General features: G+C 36.8%; 1 protein-coding gene across 2 annotated transcripts; it reads right to left on the minus strand.

Moving 5' to 3' along the window:
* Positions 1 to 314: 314 nt before the first annotated feature.
* LOC135693680 (pancreatic secretory granule membrane major glycoprotein GP2) lies at positions 315 to 20191 on the minus strand. Of its 2 annotated transcripts, XM_065212220.2 has the most exons (8): positions 19946 to 20191; positions 19594 to 19620; positions 13521 to 13994; positions 11643 to 12534; positions 10822 to 11175; positions 8789 to 9011; positions 5152 to 5465; positions 315 to 3642 (listed from the first exon to the last, which is right to left on the minus strand). In XM_065212220.2, the coding sequence occupies exons 1-8, from the start codon at positions 20006 to 20008 to the stop codon at positions 3416 to 3418; spliced, it is 2574 nt and encodes an 857-aa protein (XP_065068292.2). In that variant the 5' UTR covers positions 20009 to 20191; the 3' UTR covers positions 315 to 3415. The 2 variants fall into 2 exon arrangements, with proteins under 2 accessions (XP_065068292.2, XP_065068293.2); XM_065212221.2 differs by lacking the exon at positions 13521 to 13994 and having other exon boundaries at positions 19946 to 20187.

Consider the following 20191-nt stretch of genomic DNA (forward strand, 5'->3'; position numbering starts at 1 on the left):
AGATTTGGGAACAATACACAGCTAACAACAAACAGAAATCGAAGCCTTCTACTCGCCGGTTGCCTAATTATGCTATCGATATTCTTTTGTCATTTACCAGTGATGATAATTGCTGCACTAAACCTGTTTCAGTATAGAAGTCACTTTGTTGACAGCCTTTTGTGCTGGTCCTGGACCCTGGTCATGGTCAGTTCGGTTATAAACCCAACCATAACATGTAAGTTCAATCCGCAAGTAAGACAAAGACTCATTAAACTCTGGACTTGTGGATGCCATAGTTTTTCTCGTAGATAGGTAAACACAAATGGTTGTAATTAAATGAGCACTTGGATTCGTTCAAAATAAAGCTATATCTTTTTAATCAACCTGCACTGGCAATGAAAAACTGAAAGCCGATTACCAGAAATAACGACAGTCTGTAAGACACTTTTCCCAACCCTTTTGTCGAGATATCTAGCTGGAGTCGTTCAGGGGCGCAGTGGGAGTTAACTTTTTTTTGGGGGGGGGGGGCAGAGCTGAAAAATTTCCGATAAAACTATGATTTTTCCGACAAATTTTTCTCAATACATTTCTTGAAGACTACTCTTGCTGCATATACTGCAACACTTGATACTACAATATCACGAATGGATCTGGAAATCGTTAACGAATGGATCGTTCGTTATACACCTTCAAGTTCAACAATAGCCTTTATTCTAACAAAACTTACCAAATATAAATCGCTATGAACAAAACTGCAACTAGTTATAAATTTACACCCTACAAGTCTTCTCGCTATACAATAAACTGTCACGTTAGTGTTTTTAACTGTTTATAGCAAAAAGTTTTTTCTGGCAAGTTTTAAATCGCATCATAATTACTTTGCACTTATTTATGCTAAATCTTAAATAGATATAACGCGTCCAAAATATTAGTTCTCCTTCAAATGATATTTATATAAACTGTTACTCAAGCAGCATCTTTCTCAAAAGAGGTGTGGCAGCATACAAATCGATGATGTCACCATAGTCTATCGACTGTAAATATCACTTTCGACGTTGATTGTTATCAGAGAGGAAAGGTGGTCTTGTCCCATCGTTGACCATAGCCGATTTTTCACAATCCCCAGCTTTGAAAAAGCTCTTTCATAGTTTGTTGAGCCTATTGGCAAAGTGACGAGAATCTTGTAAAGAAGGACCAGCTGTGGAAAGGCACTTTGCAGGTTGTACTTATCATCAACTGAAGAACTGAATGGAAGTTTTTTCTATTCAAAGTCTTGGCCAAATGATTCGATTTTTCGCTCGATTTTTCATTCGACTTTTCACTCACGCCAACAAAATGTAGGCAAAGAAACACAAATCGGCTGCCGTGTTTATCTTGTGTGCAAATATCTTGACGAACTCGAGCGACATAAGACCCTGTTCGTCCGTTTCATGCAGGAACCGCCATTAAATACTTATTTCGTTTAAATAAATTTCTATTTTCAGGCAAAATTTTGTTTCTTTCGACTAATTCCATTCTTAAAATGAAATACATCATTTAAAAAGGTCCCCTGGACCTCGAGGCCCCAGGGTAGTATGCTTCCCTGCCCAGCATAAGAGATGATAACTGCGCACGCGCTCACTCGACTCACTCGACAAGGTGGCCAAACGATTCGATTTTCATTTGACAACACCTTTTTCACTCGACTTTTTTGATAGAGATCAAACTTCACTCGACATCACTCGACGCCAATCGACTTGCTCGACAAGGTAGCCAAACGACTCTATTTTTCCACTCGATTTCTTGTCGAATAAAAAATCGAGTGAAAAATCGAGTGGTTTGGCCGGGGCTTGAATAAAAAATTTCTCCTGCAACCGGCTGAGAGCTGATCTTCTCTCTAACTTTCCTAAATTTGCGGTAATTATTGACGAAAAAGCTGTACTCATATCTTTATTTTTCGTCATCCAGGCCGTAATTCTTCGCAACCTTTTTTAATGACACTGCACACAAGCAAAATCTGTCAAAATTGCCTTATGAGACGTGAATTTTGTATTCATTAAGCTGATAGCTGTATTTACTATCACGATGATATACGGATTCCCTATCTCCCTCCAATTCATCTATGCAATTTTCCCCTGGCATCTTTTTCTTTCTGCGTATTCGTCGCTCGACAAAATTTTCCTTTTCTAAGTCATGGTGAAAATATAAACTTTTTGCGTCTTCTACAACACCAGCGAATTCATTTCGAAATGAACTGATTTGAATTTTAACTGTCGGAAATGGGAGTTTATAACATAACTGAGACCAGAGCGTTAATTTCCTTTACAAATTTCAGCAATGCGATGATTCCGATAAATACTCTAATAAAAATAAGTAAGAAGGGTTGAGCATGCCCTATTTTACGACAGGTTTAAAAAATATGCGACCTTTTGGACAGGATCGATGAAAACCTTACATTTTGTCTAATATTTCAAATTTTCCGACAAACGTTGGATTTTCCGACTATCCGACAAAATTTTTGCCAGGGGGAGGCGGCTGCCCCCCCCTGCCCCCCAGCCACTGCGTCCCTGGAGTCGTTTGAATAACGAAAACAGAAGTATATACGAATCATCAATGCACAAGGAAACATTTTGGTTAATGTACAGACTTTGCCACGCTCTGCGCCAAAGGAAATGGTTATGCAATGATCATTAAAACTGGCTGATCCTAAAATCAGTATTTTGAGGAAAAATCGGCAAAAATATTGACATGACAGAAAAAAACTTACAAATTTGCCATTATGCAAAAGCTTTAGATATACAAATTTGTAAGTTAGGGTAATGTGTCTGAACACATCCAAGTCACAAAACAAGAAAAGCAGTCACGTTACCAGACAAGTACGTAAAGGCTCATAAAATGTACGTGAAAGTCACATGAAAGGAAAGGAAAATTCATTTGGAAAGTACGGAAAAGGCGCATGAAAAGTACAAAAAAGTCACATGAAATTTACGGAAAGTCACATAAAAAGTAAGGAAATATCATGTGGAAAGTACGGAAAAATCACATGAAAAGTAGAGAAAAGTCATATAGAAAGTATGAAAAGGGCACGTGAAAGTACAGAAAAAGCGCATGAAAGTACGGAAAAGTCATATGAAATTTACGGAAAGTCACATAAAAAGTAAGGAAATATCATGTGGAAAGTAGAGAAAAGTCATATAGAAAGTATGAAAAGGGCGCGTGAAAGTACGGAAAAGGCGCATGAAAGTACGGAAAAGTCATATGAAAATTTCTTTGCTGGCCATCAATGTTTTTTGCGATACAATCTATAATCTGTTAAACATAAAAAATAAAAGTATACAAAAGAAAACAGAATTTCAAATGTCTTTCTGTTTGAAGAGTACAAAATGATTATATTCAAGCTATGCTAAAGTCTTTGATATATAAAGTAAGAAAAATCTATGAAAATGTTGGTTTCTTACATAGCACTCTCTTTCTCATCCGCCTCTTTATTGTCGTCAATATACACTTTGCCATTTGGAGCATTATCAATCCCGATATCCTCTGCTTTATCCACTTTACCTGCCTCGGGTCCACGCCGCCTCATTTTTATAACAAGTCCGATAACAATGAAGGCTAATACAGCAACTCCAACAACCAAACCAATTACTACACTTTGTAGTGTTTGTTTTTGTTTTTCGCCACCTGTTGTCAGACAATATTTAGTCGTCAGAGCAAGCGTTTATCTGATATATCAATTTGCACAAACACAATATTAATAAAATGCAAAATTTATGGACTATTTCATCTATTCTATAAAGATTCAAATTTCTAACAAGGCGGTAATTATTCCCATTTTTCAAAGGATTTTAATTAAAAATTAGAATTTATGTGTGTAAAAGGCTTACACAGCTTTAGGTATTTCTGTTTTAATTCACAGACAAAATGTGCAAGTTCAATTTTATTGCTTGTTCAGCATTTGGTAATTCACTACTTATAAATTCAACTAAGAGTTGCTTAGATGTAACATTAAGAATCAAACTCGAAGCTGCAACTAAGAGACACCCAGCTGGACATGCAAAAGAATGTACAACTTTGCCTTTACGAGACCGAGCACATGATATCAAGACATAACTGTGCTTTGTGCTGAAAATGGCCCCTATAATGTTGAAGGTTTTTTTTACCTTCAAGCTTATTCTTGCATAAAAATCAATTTGGCCTCAGCGGTGCCGTGGAGGAGGGGGAGGGGAGGGGGGCTCAGCTAAAATTCAGAAAGATTTTGGGGGGTTCAGCCTTCCTTAACAAGTTAGCCCATGTTTGGATGAATTCTGTGTTGGCAAACCTTTATTATACTATAGATTCCTCATGAATGAGCGATTTCTTATCAAACTTTTTGTGTCATCGAAAAGGTTGGATGACTTCTACACACTACGGAGAGTCTTTAACACAAATGCAATTATACTGGGTGCAGTTGGGGTGGGGTCATGGGTGTGTCCTCTTTAATTTGTCTACAGCACAGCCCCCCTTCCTTACTATTTAGGATGGCACTCCTGCTTGATCTTACATAGCAGCATATTTTAGTTTAGCATTTCGTGTTCAGTAGTTATTATGCAGTAATCAAAGGGAGTCATGCCAGTAATTAGTCCGGCATCACAAAATTTATTTGAAAATGGCATGAAATACCGGAAACATTGCTTACTAAAGCAGTTTTCATCCGACACCTTTCAGAGTATTAACGACGGATAATGAATGACCAAAAGTAAGCTGAAAATTTATATCCAGGTGTGGATCGAAAGTAACGCGAAAGAAAGAAAGATGCGTTTGATTGGTTATCTTGCTTTGACCAATCAGCAACCTCAAACCTCTCACCTAATTGAAGAGTCCAAGAGAGAAAACGAACTCTTCTGTCTACACAAAACTGGATCCATTTTTGATGTAAACAGATTCCAAAATTCCTAAATGAAACGACAGGCTGCTAAATGATTTTGAAATTGTCGTAAATATTCATTTTGGCACACTCTGGGTTTTTGAGTAAATGTTTACCATTTGCCAAAACACATTTTATTTTATCAAAAAAGGTCTATTGCACTACTGATCGACTCCGAGAAGGTATAAATTCAAAACTCTCCGTAACTAATAAATTCACTTTAACTTTCAAAAGCGTGCTGTCTTTAAATGCTTCAAATTATTGAAGAAAAGCAACACATTTCTAACCTTGGTTTTTGTTATCACCAATTTGATCATTTTCTTCAACAACAGGACCAGCCTCCAGTAAGTAATATTTTGAATAGGTATCTTCATCACTTGCAAATGTTGATGCTGTATCAACGTCTCGTTTAACACGCCCAATATTGTTGCCAGGGCAACCTGATCTACATCTGAAGTCACGTGATGCTCTTTGGCACAACAAGAAGAGGCAGTGAACGTAAACAGACCCTCCATTCTTTAGGTATCGGAACGCTTGCATACTGAAGCGCTGTCTCTGACCATCAGCAGGAAGGAATTGAACAGTGCTGTCTGTAGGACACCTGAAAAGAACAGTTTTTTCATCCATTCAAAACATAACCTGATCTCAACCAAGATTGAAGATTCGATTAAAAACATTAGCAAAAAAATCACAGGTCTATTAGCTATGCATATCTGAACTATAATAACAATATATTAAAAAAAACAGAAATTTCACGAAAAATTTATTTTTTTTCTTCAGCGAGGTTATGATAATGTGGTCGCATTTTAGATTAAATTTTCTTTTAAGCTTTATCATCGAACACATGTACACTCTTTTCTTTTTATAAGAATAATTATATAAGAACATGAGCCTCAAAATTGGTCAAAAGTTAAGAACAAATTAGGAGCAAGCTGGGGATGAGCTACTGTAAAATGCAATTTTGAACAACGTTTTATCTTAAAACGAAGATTTTTGGCCATGTGTGGATGTTTTTTGGTGAATATTTAAATTTTTCAGCAAATGAAGGTTTTCTCACTCACTTTCTTAGCAAATGAGACCTGAACACCTCTCTAGAGCGAAAATGTTAGCAATCACATTGCTTACAACCTACTAATATAAAAAAAAATTAAGAACAATCCAGCCTCAGAGTTTCGAAAAAATTAAGAACAGTGAGCCTGACCTTAAATTTACTCGTACTTATAAAAAAGAGTGTAAATATGCGTTCCTCTTTTTCCTTACTTTCTAATGTCTTGTTTTATCAAAAGAGTAAAGTTTATTTTTGAAAAACTCCTTGCTGATAAGTTTATTTTTTTCAATTCTTTGTGTTTATTCTTTGTTCATTTTTTTATCGCAGTGTATAATTCCTAACAAATACAATTTCTTTGCCATATACCATCACATCATGTTGTAGCATTGTAGTTCTATACTAACAGACAACGAGAAACGGATTTGTATGTTTACTTCAACTTCTTGCTTGTTGTTTACTTCTTGCTGTTTGAAGGCCGATTATATAAATACAAATGTCACGTGTTTACTATTCGTTTTTTGTTTACATTGTTGATAATTTTAAAACTCTAAATTGTCAATAGTTGATGCAAAAACTTTTATTAAATTTTATATATTTTATAACATGCTCTAGCTGGGGGTAGGTATTAGTTTATTGTTTTTATGATAATAATTCAACACCCACAGAATATATATCGCAGTCGTTTCTAAAGAGGCTGTGAAAGATAATGCTCACTTTAGAGTCAATTCTTGTATCATTATAAAGCCACGTCTCATTTAGGCTAGTAATATATACGATCATTGCGCCAAGTTGTGAAAGGGCTTTAGGAAGGAAAGGGCATGACTTAGAGCTAGCAAAACTAAATATATAAATTCCAATTTATCAAGTAAATCAATTTTGAGCTATAAGTTGGTACTAATTGCAAAGAGATCGCTTAGCTTTGCTGGAAACACACTTTATCTACACCAGATTTGAGAGAATCATTTAAGTGATATTTAGCGAACTAAATAAAATGAGTAACATTCTATACTTAAAATTGATTAAAATTGCTAGAATGTGAAACATGCTTAAAATTTGAAAAGAAAATAATTTCAATTTCTTCGACCAAAGCCATTTACTTTATTCTGGCCTAAAAGATAAAATTGCGTTCATTAAAAATTTCTCGTTCACATTTTACACTTATCGTTATATCGATTATTTATAGTACGCCAGATTCAAAGAGAAATTGCATTATGCATCCCTTGGTAACTTTCTAAGTTCATTTGTTTTTTTTATTGATATAGCAAAATATTTTTCTGAAATTTTGCCAAATACCTACTTTGTACTTGATGCAATTGGCAATCAACTAGGTTTTCCCTTTTATTACAAATAACAAACATTGGGTTCCTTTAGACTACCTTATGGACATACTTTGCAAAAAAACTAGTAACCAAATTTATGCTTCCTCTAAACAAATTGTAAGAACTTGCCATTGGCAAAAGACCTTTGCTTCTTGGCATGAGGAGTTTATTTAGAAAAAGACACAAGCAACAATTTTGTGCAACAACTCCAAATAGTCTTGCCCAATATAAAAACTTTATCAGGTTGTTAGCTGTATGTGGGACTCAGGGTCCTTTAAATCACAAAATTATGATATTTCAATCTGGATACCGTTTTTACAAAGATTCTTGCTCCTATGCAATTTGCAGCAAAGCAGCTGTTTCAAACAAATAAAAATAGATAAAGGAGAAGGGGCATTATCATCATTATCACAAGTGCGAGATTTCCAAGAAAACAAACGGATTTCCAGGGGCTTTCAAAAATAAAACAATGGGATTTTTAACCAAAGGTGCATCTGATTTCCACGGAGTGATTTTGCGATTCTGGTTGTTACGCGTAGCTGCGATACAGGCCTTATGCAGACTGACAGCATCCGGGCATAGAGAACAATTGTAAGAGTGTATGGTCAATTGAAACTTTTTCCCTTGCTCGTCTGTTGAATATTGATGCCTCGCTTAGAATCGCTCCTCGGTTCACTTTGCGTTGAGATAGAAGTTTCACAAGCTTTCCCTCCAAAACGCTGGCATTCCCGAACCTTACTGCGCATGTTCCATCAATACATTTCTCAAAAGTCTCGTTTGCATTTCGAACTTTGGCCGTTCGTATCCCCAACAAAAACCCTCAGATCTCAAAAGTGTTAGGCTGACGGTTCATTACCCACATCTGCAAATTGGCAGAGGAAGTGATTCGTTACCGATCATTCCATTGCTGCACGAGCTTATTGGTCTATTTCTTACCTTGGGTACCAAGTCCTTAAAGGGCTTTGTGGTATTATATATCGATGTGATGGCGATGAATCAGTAGTGAGGACTCAAATATAAATGCCTGAGACTAGATTTTTTAGTATTTTTGAGACTAAAGTTGTTGAGACCCTTACGCCCTGGGTATCCGTTACTGAGACATCAATTTACAATGATCAGTTTACGACATGTTAAAATTGCTTTCCTCTTTACTGCTTTAAATTCAAAAAGGCAGGCTCTCTCTTCATAATGTTGGTCAAAAAGGAGTTGCAGTCCTATGCACAAAATGCTGTTTCTACTTCGAGACAGAAAACAGAACCTTGGTATCCATATTTAGCGACAGCTGACTAAAGCAGAATTCTTTCAAAAAAAGTTTACAGGTGTATTTTGTCTCCAAAACTGAACATTTTGGTAAGCAACAGGCAAAAATTTGAAGCTTTGCAAAAGTTTGAAATGGCTTTATGAAATCAACGGTTTTTTAAAACGGGTACTCGAGCACTGAAACATCCCGCAGAAATTTAAGTTTTTATACCAAAGTATTTAACGATAAAAGGAAGTAAACACAATCTTACTGTTGCTCGCCATTTTACTCACGAACTTTGTAGATTATTAACTCACCCATTATTGATGAACATGTATTTCGAATGGCTGTTTCTGTTCATGTCTGGTGTCGTATAACACTGATCAACAAGTAATACCAAATTGTTGTCCTGCACGCTTGCGCTGGCCTCAAAGTAAAGATAGTCTCTCAATTTCACCTTTGCTGGGTACGAGTAGAAGCGACTGTTGAACAAGCTGTTGCGAAACATTCCGAAATTGAATGTGAAACTTCCAACACCACCTTTTAAGAATACATCAAAAACAGGTTAAAAACGAATTTTAAATTTGAATCTCTAGAAATACAGAAAGATTTTGTCAAGAACAAAAGTGTCGGAAATTCAGCTTTCATACGGATGGGGAAGGGGGTAGGGGCTTGTTTGGGGGCAGTGTTGTGCTCAGACCTATGATTTTTGACAAGAAAACGTTTTGGGTGGGATTTCAGCATATTGAAAGTTTGTCAATTATCCGATGAAAGTCCGAATTTTGCGATAATTTTCGATTTGGGAACGGGCATCTCCTTCCATGCCCCCATAACTTCCGCCACTGAAAAGCAATCCTAGCCACACTTAGGATGGAAAACTATTCCTCCCTTTCAGAGTCTCTCTGTCACAAGTGAAAATTAGAAATGCACTTTTAATCTGGTAAGTCTCTGGTACTCCAAAAATTCTCAATATTGTTTTAGCTATTTTGACTTGAAAACACCTGTTTTGGGAACTTGGAGGCAGGTAACAAAAATGAATTTCAGTGCATCCAAAAAACCTCTAAATAACTGAATCTAAGCAAAGTATAAAGCAGTTTGCCTAATGCTTCTCGCAACCACGTAGCTGTAGGTGTCGGCTATGGGGGGGGGGCAAACTCGAGCAAGAGCCATACCTGAGGGGGGCAGGCTTTAAAACAAGAAAATAGATATATAACAAACAGATATATTTGGACAAAATCAAGGTCATAGAATTATAAATATGCCAAACTTTCAAAATATAATTTGGAAAAAATATAGCCAGAGGGTGCAAGCTGTTGTCAAAATTTTCATTTTGGAGGGGGGGCACAGCGTGCCCCCTTGCAGCTACGTGGCTGGCTTCTCGTCCCGAAAAAAACATTGTGTTTTTTCAAAAGGAATGACCTAAGTCGGCTGAAAAAATGCCTAGAGAAGGACAACTTTCATTTTTATATGTAATTTAGACTTAATCAGGTAATTCATTCAAATGAGCTTTTCATTCCATGAAAAAAATACTGAGCTTTGAGTATTTCTTACCCTGGGTACCAGACACACTCTACGAAAAAGAAGCGAGACAAATATAATCTTTCTTATTTATTCAAGAGTCTAATTCAAGAGGGCTGAATATGAATACAGCCTTGCAATTTGGCATAAAGCGTTTACAAACGAGTTCAAGTGATTTACACCGATCAAGGCCTGAGAGCATTGAACCAGCCTCTCTCCTCTTTTTTATAGAGTGTTTCTGATAGTTTTTACGTACAGGAGTACCAAAACTTTGCGTCTATGGTGAATATGGGCAATAACGTCCTAAACAGAATTTTTATATAGCATTAGGTGCTACTGTGTTGTTTTTGTTAAGGTTAATGGGTAGCCATGCTTATCATGCTCCCTTTGACATCGTCTCTGTGATCTTTTTCTTGTAAAACGCACTTTTATAACATAGGCAATGAAAATTGACTAGAGCCTGCAAATGTTGATGCTGATTAAGATAAGAAATAATTGAATATCATTATGTTTTAATAAAGTATACTTAAAATTAGCTATGCTAAAAGCAGAGACCCTTGCGTGTTTTTTTTTCTGTTTTCAACTTTGCTAAATTTTTTTTGTATCGAACAGACAATTCTTGTTGACAATTTGATTGTCTAGACTTTTTGGCTTTCAAAGTAGGGAAGAATATGGGAACTACTGAATTTTTTTATGCATTTTCCAGTTGTGGTTGATATTTGATTTGTTAGGTTGAATTGCCGATACGTTTGATACCAATAACATATTTTCTGACTTTATAAGACTTGATATGTTATCATGACATGAAGTTTTAAATGCAGAAAAATCTTACTTTCATTGCCACTGACTTTTCGTATTGGATCATAAGATACACTGCTTCCAAAGCCATCCCTATCGTAAATACATGATACATCAATCGACTGATCATGATCTCTTGTAATCATGCCTTCTTCTTGCTTTGCAGTCATGATAACTTCATTTCTATAGATGATATGACGCTGCGTCTCTTCTCTTGAAGCTCCGCAGCCATTTGGGGCACTGCCCAGTGATATGTAAGAGCTCGAAATATACGCAGAGCAATACGGATCACGTAGAGTGATGCGTGAGAATTCAGACGCATTGAAGTATTTGGTATCCAAAATAACACGCATATAGTTGTTGCTGCATTCAACTTTGGCCATTTGATCTGAAATAAAGCACAATTTCAAACCCTCCGCAACAAATAAAATGTCCACTTAAGGTATGAAAAAAAGGTAATAATAATCATCACACGAGAACAAGGCTACAATGACCATAACTGAGAATGAGATTCCTGTCAATTCAACCACATCTCTCTATAGGCCAGTTCATTTCTTTCAAAATCACCATGTTTACAAAAGTTGTTAATGTCTTTTCTACTGCCAAAGCCGTACCTCTTAATTCCCCTTAAAGTGCCCCTTGGAAAAGTCCTCCCAATAAAACTGTTTGATAGTTCTTAGTCCTTAAATATGTCAACGATTCTCCACGATTCCAAATTGACAATTTGGGTCCATCCTCGACTTAGTCCTAATCCAAAAATAGCTCAAAGGAATACTAAGCGAAAAGGGAGCAATTTGAAATATTTTTAAAGTAATTGCTTATCAAATCGATTAAAAATTTATCATGGCTGCCTACCTTCGGCTCCGCAGTACCTGAGATTACAGGAAGGAACACCGTCTAATTTGTAAACATAATATGTCCCGCAGTTCTTTACTTTGATATATGTCTGATAATAGCAGTAGCAATCATAGTATCTTGAAAAACAGACAGTTCTGTAAACCTCTCCCTCATGTATGCCCGGATTGGAGCCTGTCAGCCAGCCTTGAAATTCCGCTGCGCAAAAGCTGCCCTTTCTTGCTGGACATTTGGTAAGCATCCTATTGCCAGCATCACCCATGAAGCGGTACCATCCGTTTAAATGTTTGTCACAACCATGAAAACCCCGCTTGAAGTAATAATCTGCTCGGTTGGACTCTGATAGGACCTGGTAGTACTTGCAGCCATCCAGTGGAGGCTTTGGGGTGGATGCAGCAGCTATTGATGTTGCTTCTATAGCTTGGGACGTAATACTTGCTGATGGTGATATCGTATCCAGAGCGTATAGTGCTGAGGTTTCAACTGCGCTAGGTGTTACATGTACTTGATCTGCCATTCCACAATATCTAAAGTTGCAGGGAACTGAGTAAGGGCGCGAGAAACCGTATACAAAGAAGCCTCCACAATTTCGAACGTTGACTGTCTCTCTGTGATTATAGCAATCGCCGAAATAAGCAAACATGACGGTACGTTGGACAACTCCATCGTACCATGAGGGCTCTGAACCGTAAATCCAACCTTGGTAATAGGTGCCACAATTGATGTGGCTACCGGTATGAACAATAGGGCATCGATTTAACATTTTTGAGCCAGCTGCACCTCCGAACCTGAACCAACCGTTTAGTCCATTGTCGCAGAGATATACATAACTTTGATAATATAAATTTCGATTCCGCTCTGAAAGATACGTGTACGAATGGCAAGGATCCTCCTATGATGGAATAATGAGATATCATCCTTAGATAAGTGCTGAAAAAGATTTGGAAAATTTTCGGACATCAAAGCCTGAGGAAAAATTCCCTCTTGAAAAAAGAAAAAAAAATGTTATTCTAACGAAACAGAAGGATTTCCACTTATCTCAAGGCAAAACACTATCATTCTACAAAGGTGAAAGGCGTTTCCCCTCACTTTAGGAAGTTGGCACAAAAGTTTGAATGCGGAATTAGAAGATAGGAGCAGAGGAGCAGAGATGCTTCTATCTGCTATTTCCGTGCACGTATTCAATAATAATCCTATTTAAAAATAAAAGTATTTACAGTAAAAATATTTATGTAGCTCTGACAGAAAAGGTACAAAAGCTAATTAGTTTTATAATATAACAAGCATGCATATACATTCTGGTGGAGAGATCTAGAAAACTTAAAATCCCAATAAAAAACGACATAAACTATCCCCCACCCCCCCCCCCCCCCCCTTCAAAAATGCAGATTAAATTTTTTTTACCTTACTTATAACTATTCTGAGTAGAATTATTTTCAAATCTAAAGCTTGAATGCTAATTTTATTTATGTGCATGCAAATTAAAAGTACGTGCTATTAAGAATTTACTGCAATGTTGTAGAAACCACGTCATCAAATCGAGACCATCTACATGCACAGCTTGTTATGTGTAGATAAATCATAGAGATGGGTTAAATTAAATAGAGTGCAAAAAATGGTTACCTCTGGGCATTATGGTAGCAACATTCTAAGGGAAAAAGGTGAGGTAGACAATATTCCCTAAAAACTACTCGGCTTCGTCTTCATAAAAAAGCAGAATTATCTATAAGAGTACATGCAAAATATGTTCTTCAACAAAACCCGCGAGGGTTAGGCTAGGGGCTGCTCTTCTGGGGATTGACATTCTGAGTAAATGTGTAGTGCTGTTTTATAATTTTCAATGATATAAAAAAAGCCGAACAAGTTTGGATTACATACAGCAGTTGGTGTTGGCATCACCAGGGTAGATACGGTCAAAATTGATGTTGAAGGTGTTGGGCTGTAAACTTCAATAGAAGAAACGCCCAAATGGGATCCACAGTATCTGTAGTTACAATAGCGAAGTGCATTCTGCTGAAAGTAATACAGGTAAAAGTATCCACAGTTTTGCATCCATATCGAAATCAAATCATAGTAACAGTGGTCGTATCGAGCAAAATATACCGTCCTTTTCACAGGGCCATCGTAATAACTTGGTGCGGAACCACTAATCCAGCCTCCATAATGTGCACCACAGTAACTATTCCCGTATGAACCTCTCAGGTTATGTGGGCATTTATTCAATAGGTCGCTGCCAGCACTGCCAGAGAATCTGTACCATCCACTTCTTAGGTTGTTATCGCAATAAAAATTGCCTGCCGTGCTGTGAACATTGCGATTGCCGTCATTGAGCATGCGGTAATTCCAACAGCCCTTAAATGAAATGAAGACAAGCAATAATAAGTGCAATGTGAAGTGAAATAATATAAAGGAAAGTTAATTTAATAAAAATAGTTTTAGCAGGATTTATTTTAAGGAATTTTTATATCTGCAAAGATTTGAAAATTATTGGCAAGATTTGGGTGTGGCCTTAAAAAATGTTTGATGAAAACATCTTTCAAGCATACTGAAAAATTCGTTAATGAGATTCTTATCCTTTCTTAATGTTCTCTAGTAATTCAATCCCATTCCAAAAGGTGCAATGCTCACAGATACAATGTTGTTATATTTGGGCTGTCTCAAAATAGACCCAACGAGGTGACATTTATTTGTAGGGACAAACAGAATTTTAAAGATTCCCGTGTCTTATTAACTTTCAGTTTCATCTCTTGCTAGGTTAACCCTGAATTGCTGAAAATAATAGACAGTCCAATGTTACAGTATATTGATGTATATAGTCAGACAGACAAATTTAAATTTTTGCAACATTTCAATCTGGAAGGGCATAGCTACTTCAATACAGCAGATATCATTTTCAGAAATGGACAATAGAATAGCCCATAATGATAACTTTCTAAGGAAGAAGAGTTTTTCTGAAAAAAACTAGCTTTTTAGATTCATGGAATCGAATTCGATTTGCCGATTCAACTGCAGTCAAAGAGGTCTCGTTTTGCAACGAATCAGGCATAACAATATCAACAACATTTAGAATCGATCATGGCGACGATGGCTGTCTGTGCTAAGCTCGTCACGCTTCTCGTGTTTTTAGCTTTGGTACAACGGTATCGGAGAAGTCTATATACCAAAGTCAGCTATGATACTGGTGAAAGCATATGTTATGTACACTATCAGAAGGAGCATTTGGCAATTATTTGTATCATTTTGCTATCTCTGTAAAAAAATTTCCTCTGAGAATTAGGCCATTATCAAACAAGTCGCACGGAAGTAAAACTTATCTTTTATTACTTTTAATCTTAAGTGGCGATGTCGAAATAAACCCATGACCAAACACAATGTCAGTGCAAACGTGCCAGGATTATAAATTGAAAAAGGGATCTTTACGTCAAGGGGATTTGATGCTCTGTTCTTTGTGAAACGACCTTCGCTTCTCGATCGGCATATCTAGTGATACTTCATCAAAGTCTTTGGGAAGCAAACGAAAAGGAAAGGAACAGACGAATGGTCGAACAGAACATGCGAAAAATGAGATTAAACCTCTACTAGCCACCAACCATATTACTGGTATCGATAGTGTGGTGGAACTTTACAGCATAAAAACAGATCTGAGGATTCCGCCAGAACATCCCTCCTTCTTTCTTGATGAGTTCAAAAACCAAGCACATTACTCATTCACAACAGACAACACTCAGATCGCCTCAACTATCCTTGCCTTTCATAACGAGATTTATGATAAACTTGGAATGGATGAAAATTTTGAAATATCTTGGACAGATTTAATTAATACCGAAAAGAATATCGTGGATGAAATATTAATTGAAATCAATAAAGAAGGAAGTCAATGGGTTACTGTCAAGATATATATTCCTTCAGCAACAGTCTGCATTTTTGGAGAGGGTTTAAATGCATTTCAAGTTCATTACAGCTCCTTGGGTAAACTTGGACAAGGAGTGCCACAGGGTTCAATACTTGGACCTCTACTTTTCAATATTTTCCTAAATGATATTTTTTACAGCCTTGGTGAAGGGTCTTTATGTAATTTTGCTGATGACAACAAGATATCTGTCACTGCAACAAATACTGATGAACTATTGCAACTTGTAAAAATAAAAAAACAAAAATGTCTTGATTGGCTTAAATCTAATGAAATGATTGCAAATCCCTCTAAATTTCAAGCTATCACAATCGGCAGCAAAGATAAATGCATAAATGAGTTTGAAATTGACCAAAAACTTGCAATTAAAATAGAGAACAACGTTACTTTGCTTGGTGTTCAGATTGATGAAAATTTAAAGTTTGACGCTCATATCGATAAGATCTGTAAAAGAGCAGCTAAAAAGTTAAATTCTTTAAAAAGACTGGCAAGACAAGATTTATGGGCGACAGAGAGAAAAAGATATTTATGAATTCACTTATACTATTTCACTTCAATTATTGTCCATTGATATGGATGCTATGTGGAAAAGGAAGTCAGGATAAGCTAGAGAAAATTAACGAGAGGGCATTAAGACTAGCCTATTCGGACTATTCATCTTCGTACAAAGATTTACTTGCTAACTCAAAAGAAACTACCATACATTTCCAATCATTTAGAATTTTAGCGCTCGAAGTTTATAAAACACTTAACAACCTTAATCCTGTTTTCATGAAAGACTATTTTGTACCCAAAAGAACAGGTCATAACCTTCGACTCAAAAACCCCCTTGACATTCCAAAAGCCAGAACTACCAATAATGGTATCAGATCATTAAGTTTTCAAGGGCCTAAAATCTGGAATTCACTCCCGGAATCAATAAAGACAGCACAAAATTCTAGACAATTTAAGAATTTGATCAAAACTTGGTTCCTTGAAAACAAGTGCGCATGCTCATTTCGCAGTAAATGAACTGTCTTATGCAATCCTTGAAATTGCTTCATGTTAGTCTTAATTAGTGTATATTCACTATTGAAGAAACTAACATTAAATAATCTACAATAAAATACAAAATACAATACAAAGCCTTTTTCCCCAATCAAAATCTGAAGAATTTAAGTGTTACTAAATGAAAAAGATCAAAACTTTCTTGTTGGTTCTTAAAAATCACACACCATTGATTTCGAGAAAAGTTAATTTTTTCAATTTGGGATTTCCAATGATTTTTAGGGGTTGGGGGATTGAGGGTTGACTCTGTCATAGTGAGGTCTGTTCGCAAGAAAAATTTTGATAGTTGTACAAAAAGTGATACTACCATAAAACCTGGTGAAGATACGCTGAAAATGGAAGGATGTAGACCCACGCTGAATAATGCCATCTTTAGCTATTTTTTCACAAGCTGGATTTGAATCCAGGTTGTTCAGATAAAAAAGTGAAAAAAAAATCAGTCGCGGAAAAAATACCTGACAAACATTCCCGCTCTGATAAAATCATAAGTTTGCTTGATTAGTTAAAAATACTGCTGCTAAACTCAGTGATTACATGAGCAGGATCAGAAAGTGCCAACCGATTTAGAGTTTTGTGTAGTTACAAATAAGAAAATTGAAGTTGTGCACTACCAACTTTGTTTCGTCGTTTTTATAGATTGTCACAAAAGCTCTCTTGATTTGGAACCCTCCCAAAATCAAGGCAAAATTTTAAATCTCTTTTCGAGTTTTTTGGAATTTCGTGACTTGTAAAACCTATATGCGTCACACATCCTTGAAATTCCTCACAAACCTCGCACAGATTGTCGAGTGAAAAGTCGAGAAAAGCGCAACTGTAAGCGTTGTAACCTAACAAAGGAAAATAACTCCGAGAATTTAAACTTTGAGCCGAATATAAACAGGGCATTTTGCACAATCTAGCAAACTACCTAACAAATATTTTTAAAGCTTAATCATAAACAGGGACGCCGGAGACAATAAAGGGCAAGGGGGACAGAAATTTAGAAAGGGCATCTTCAGTGGCTAGATCAGCGCATATGTGCGCCGTAAAGTTACCCTTTAAAGGAGAATTCAGGGGTATGCTTGCTATCCCAGGTAGAACAAGCAGCAATTAAACAGCCAATGTTTGAAAAGTACTTTCAGTTTTCAACAGAAACAAAAAATAAGAAAATATTTGTGTGCTTATTGTCCATATTTTCCGTTGGGAATTGTGGTTAACGTTAAATCTTTAAATAAAAAATAACTGTATTTAAAATTGTTATTCTCTTAAAAAGGGCACATTTGCCCCCTCTGCCCCTCCTGGTGAAAGGCAAGAAGGCGCTGCCTCCCTCATGCCCCCGCCCCGTCGTCCCTGAGCATAAAAGTAAAGAACACTGATTATTTCAAGCCTTGGGAACATTCTGGCAAATGGCCGGAAGTCACGTTTCCAGATCTACCTTCGAGTTTTTCAAAAGCCTTAGTCCTTTGTTTTAAAACAATACTGTCTTAAACCAATCAGTGTTTCGGGGTTATAGCACATGCGCATTAATAACAGTATTCGCACAGCTGTTCTGTCTGGGACCACACAACTCTTGAACTTCCCCTAGAGCTTCAAGTGATAATACGCATGTGCAGTAACCCTGAAACGGGGGCTAGTGTATGTCTGGAAAACGAGCATGATTCATCTCCCCAAAAATTTCTACTTCGTTTCTTCGTGTATTAGTTAATAACCAACTGGCTTGCGACTTTTGCATGAACAAGGTATTGCTAGTGGGCAGAGGAAGGTCATTGTTTCTACTCCGCAACCCCCTCAAAATGGTTGGGGTTTTATTTATGGCCTTCTTTGCAACTGGCACACCGACAGCCCAAAATAAATAGACCAAATGATGAGAAAACGCCATCTTCATTCTTCTGATTGATAATGGTCAAACATTCTGCGGACCATTTTACCCTTGTTTGCTAACGGTTTTTGTTTGGTAACCAGAAAGAAGTAACATTTTCACCAAGCCATAAAACAACGTATAAAGCTCATTTAGCCTCCAAATTCGAAATAAGGATGTTTTTAGAAACGAAAACAGGGCGTGGACCAAATTAAACTTTTCTTGACTTGGCCCTAAAAAGGTATGAATGCGGTGTTACAGATTAAAACCAAAAATTAGCTTCGTGAAAATTAAAAGTGAGTCAGCTTCAGAGCTCCTCTCTCCCCGATTTATTTTCTTCAAACAGTTATCCACTAATTTTAAAAACCTTTACAGTACCATTTTACGAGCTTCTCAAAGGGAAAAGCGTCGATAACATCATTAAAGACAATCTGTTTAGCAACACCTCTTTCAATACTCAACACATGAGAGTCATTAAATCTTCCTTGGCTCATTGTTAAAGGCATCTTTTCTTGTCATTTTGACGGACCCAATATGCGAGCATGAGTTCAAGATCGTCGAAGACGTTCTAAACAAATACTTTAATGTTTAATTTCAGGCCTTCGGGGGGCCCTTTCGGAGAAAGCTTTACCTCGAATGATGAATTATCCTTTTTAAAGAAAAATCACCTTAATTTTGAGCAAGGGGCCTCTTTCGGGGTCCGGCCACTTTCCGGGGTCCGGACCCTGGGGCGCAGAACTGGCTGAATAACGGCGCTACTGGCTATACAACACATTAACATGATACATTGAAGCCACACAATGATGCACTAAAATCACACGACGAAAAGCACTATGCATTTTTGTCCCACACCTCATTCCATAAATCGAAGAGAGTTTATTAAGATGGGGCATGGTGATGCTTCTCGACATAAAGAAAGGCATTCCTATGGCTGACTTTAACGAGTTGAACATTGCTTATCCAATGATGATTTGCCAAACTGTGCCACTACTAAACTACCAAGGGGCACGTCCGCACTGGCGCATCCCCTTATAACGTCATTGTGTCATAACATATATGCATTTTCTTACAATCTATAAAAATCAGAATACTTTAATAGCTGAATATCATTACGTCGCGATTTCGTTTAACATTTTAATTCTAATAAAGCTACTCACATTTGTTGGGGCGCTTTGTCCATAAACCTGAAAATAGAGCATGAAAAGAGTTGTCAGGTTTCAGGAACGTAGGTAGTTCTCTTTATTGCGTATCTTCAACCGATTTTTTATATGATTTAATATAGAATTTAAAAATGCTTCTAGTTCTACGGTCTTGAGAAACTTAAAGGAATACAAAACAAACCTCATTGGAGACATGACCACAGACAAAAAATATTTTATGCTCGAAGTTCAAAACTAGGGGTGAAATTTCGTAGTCGATTTCAGACAGCTTCATTGGCCAACACTAAGAAAAGTTGCAATTTTTTTTAGAAATTCTCTTTTTTAGAAATAAAAATGTTTGTACACTTACCGTTGTTATGAATGTAGCCAAGGCTAGCGCATGCAGGCAGCCTCTAGATAGGGTAAACGTCATTTTCTTCGTCGAATAGCTCTCTTGTGCTGCGCTTGCTCTTCACAAATTCTCACCAAACGCCCAGCACGCATAACCTTTCTTTTTATAAACAGTTTGACAGCCTGTCATTTTGGCGAATCAAACTGAGATGTGTATTTTTAGATGATTTCCGAGAAAACATTTCATTTACAAGAACGGTAAGAT

This window comes from Rhopilema esculentum, chromosome 11 (genome assembly GCF_057945365.1).
Source record: "Rhopilema esculentum isolate cy_ngs chromosome 11, ASM5794536v1, whole genome shotgun sequence".
In the NCBI taxonomy this organism is placed as follows: domain Eukaryota; kingdom Metazoa; phylum Cnidaria; class Scyphozoa; order Rhizostomeae; family Rhizostomatidae; genus Rhopilema; species Rhopilema esculentum.